The 1,953-nt window shown below is 41.3% G+C and overlaps 1 protein-coding gene across 25 annotated transcripts in view; it reads left to right on the top strand.

Annotated features, from left to right (window-relative positions):
- LOC102675389 (forkhead box protein P1-like) overlaps positions 1–1,953 on the top strand; it is a 237,169-nt gene that overhangs the window by 232,821 nt on the left and 2,395 nt on the right. For 22 of the 25 annotated variants that reach the window (XR_004151825.1, XR_004151824.1, XR_420838.2 and 19 more), the window contains 2 exons: positions 127–258; positions 825–1,953. The exon at positions 825–1,953 is cut by the window's right edge and continues 2,395 nt beyond it. Coding sequence is in view for 1 of the 25 variants with exons in the window: in XM_031515158.1 (XP_031371018.1) it covers positions 132–258; positions 825–1,074 (377 nt within the window). In the remaining 24 variants the exon portion in view is untranslated. Of the gene's footprint in view, positions 1–126; positions 259–804 lie in introns of all 25 variants that reach the window. The other 3 variants (XR_004151820.1, XR_004151842.1, XM_031515158.1) reach the window with 2 other exon arrangements.

Below are 1,953 nucleotides of genomic sequence, written 5' to 3'. Positions count from 1 at the left end.
TTAAAAAAAAAAAAAAAAAAAAAAAAAAGAAACAATTATTGGAATTATTATTTCTTTTAAATTTAATACGTGTATCTTTCGTAGTTTCGAACGATTAGGTACAGGAACGGAATATTAAGTGACTAACCATCTAATGCAATTTGAGTATTTCCAGGCGGCACTCGGGGACTCTAATATGGGATTTCTAAACAACTCGATGTGCACGTCGACGACAACGAGCCCCGACAAGGAGCACGTGTTAGCCCATAACGATTTAATGTGAGTAAAACACTCTGTAGCGTGCCATATATTTAATCCATGTTACATGTTTCCCAAAATACTTGGCAATGTTATATACCTACGCAAATCTTTAAGTACACGCTACTCCCGATCATAAATCACTAGACACTTGTTAGTCTTAAACAAAATGTTTATTGCGACAGGTTTATAACAGAACTTGAGACGTGCTCATCTTTTGCAGTTTGCTTGTTTTACGCCTATCCTTAGTTGATTTAAAACATCATTATCTCGGATTAAGATATATCGTAAAAGATGCATCACGCGTTAATGATTGAAACGTGATTTTTTATTTTGTAATTGTAATCCGAGTTACGAACACGGCCGAATGAATCATGCGCGAATAAATTAAACAGAAAAAAAAAAAGAAAAAAAAAAAAAAAAAAAAAAAAAAAAAAAGAAACTTAAACTTTCCACCGTAAAAAGTTGCTACGTCCAATTTGTCTCTCTCGATCGCTACCATCTCGCCAATTAAAAAATACCTCGAGCCTCCCGTGGACGATGATTGGAACACATTAAACCGAGCAGTTCCTCCGCAAAATCGACAGGTCACCGTTGGATGAACCAGCCGTGCACATAAAGCAGGAGGGCCAAAGCCCGGAGGGTGGAAAACTGACGAGATTAATAAAACGAGAGCTGGTTGACGCGCCCGCGGATCAAGAGGGTGATGACGATCAGGTGGACGAGAGGGAGTATCCAGAGAGTCACGGGCACGATTCCGGACAGGACGAGGACATGGCCGAAGACTTGTCGATGGCGCCCGACATAATGACCCCGGAGGATCAGATCGAGGCGTAGTATCGCACCTCGAGGAGCGAATAGATTCGAGCTGTCGCGTCGAAGTACAGATCGTGATGGAAGAAGAAGAAGAAGAAGAAGAAGAAGAAGAAGAAGAATAAGAAGCAGCTTCTCTTCCTCCTCGATAGAGAGCCAAGATCAGGGAAACCAGAGGCGCGCGAATGTATGAAATGAATGAAGAGAGGGGGGAAAAAAGGTGTAGAGGAAAAGAAAGGAAAAGAGGAAGAAAAAGAAGAATGGAAGAAGAATAGGAGAAGAAGACGGTGAACGAAGGCCCAGCCAGGACCACCCAGCCCTCCACTCCTCCTTCGTAAGAGAATCCCCATTTATCATATCCAAGGCCGTGATACGTTTTATCGAGGCGGCTTTTAAAAGGTAAAGGCGAAAGAAGAAAAATGTACACTGTGCGTGATCGATCGCGACGAAACGTCGAACTCGAGAGAAATATCGGCGAATATCGTGATATAGGCGGCGCGATCCTTCGATCCATATCCTTACTCAAGCAATTACGAACAACGATGTATTTTATGTTCTCCAATTCCGTTTCGTTTTTCGGAACCGCGGTTAATATCTCTATATAAATATATATATATATATATATAGGTAAAAAAAAATATATATATATATATCTTTCTCTCTCTATCTCTCACTTTCTCTTTCGTGTACATTGCATTAACGAGTGAATCGTTGAGATGAAAACGAATAGCATCCGCGATTGTTCGTAGCGTTTCGGCGAATAAATGTTAACCGATGATCCTTTCACGAATGTACAGGGGAAAAGAGAAGTGTTTTTCCCGCTCCTGACTCGTTTTCCGCTTTCGATATCGTGTCAGCACTCGCGTGTACGGCTACGTTTCTGCGTGTGCTAATCGTGTCTAT

This window comes from Apis dorsata, unplaced genomic scaffold (genome assembly GCF_000469605.1).
Source record: "Apis dorsata unplaced genomic scaffold, Apis dorsata 1.3 scaffold_58, whole genome shotgun sequence".
NCBI lineage: Eukaryota > Metazoa > Arthropoda > Insecta > Hymenoptera > Apidae > Apis > Apis dorsata.
Note: the sequence above shows the minus strand (reverse complement) of the source record. Positions and strands in the feature narration are given on the sequence as shown.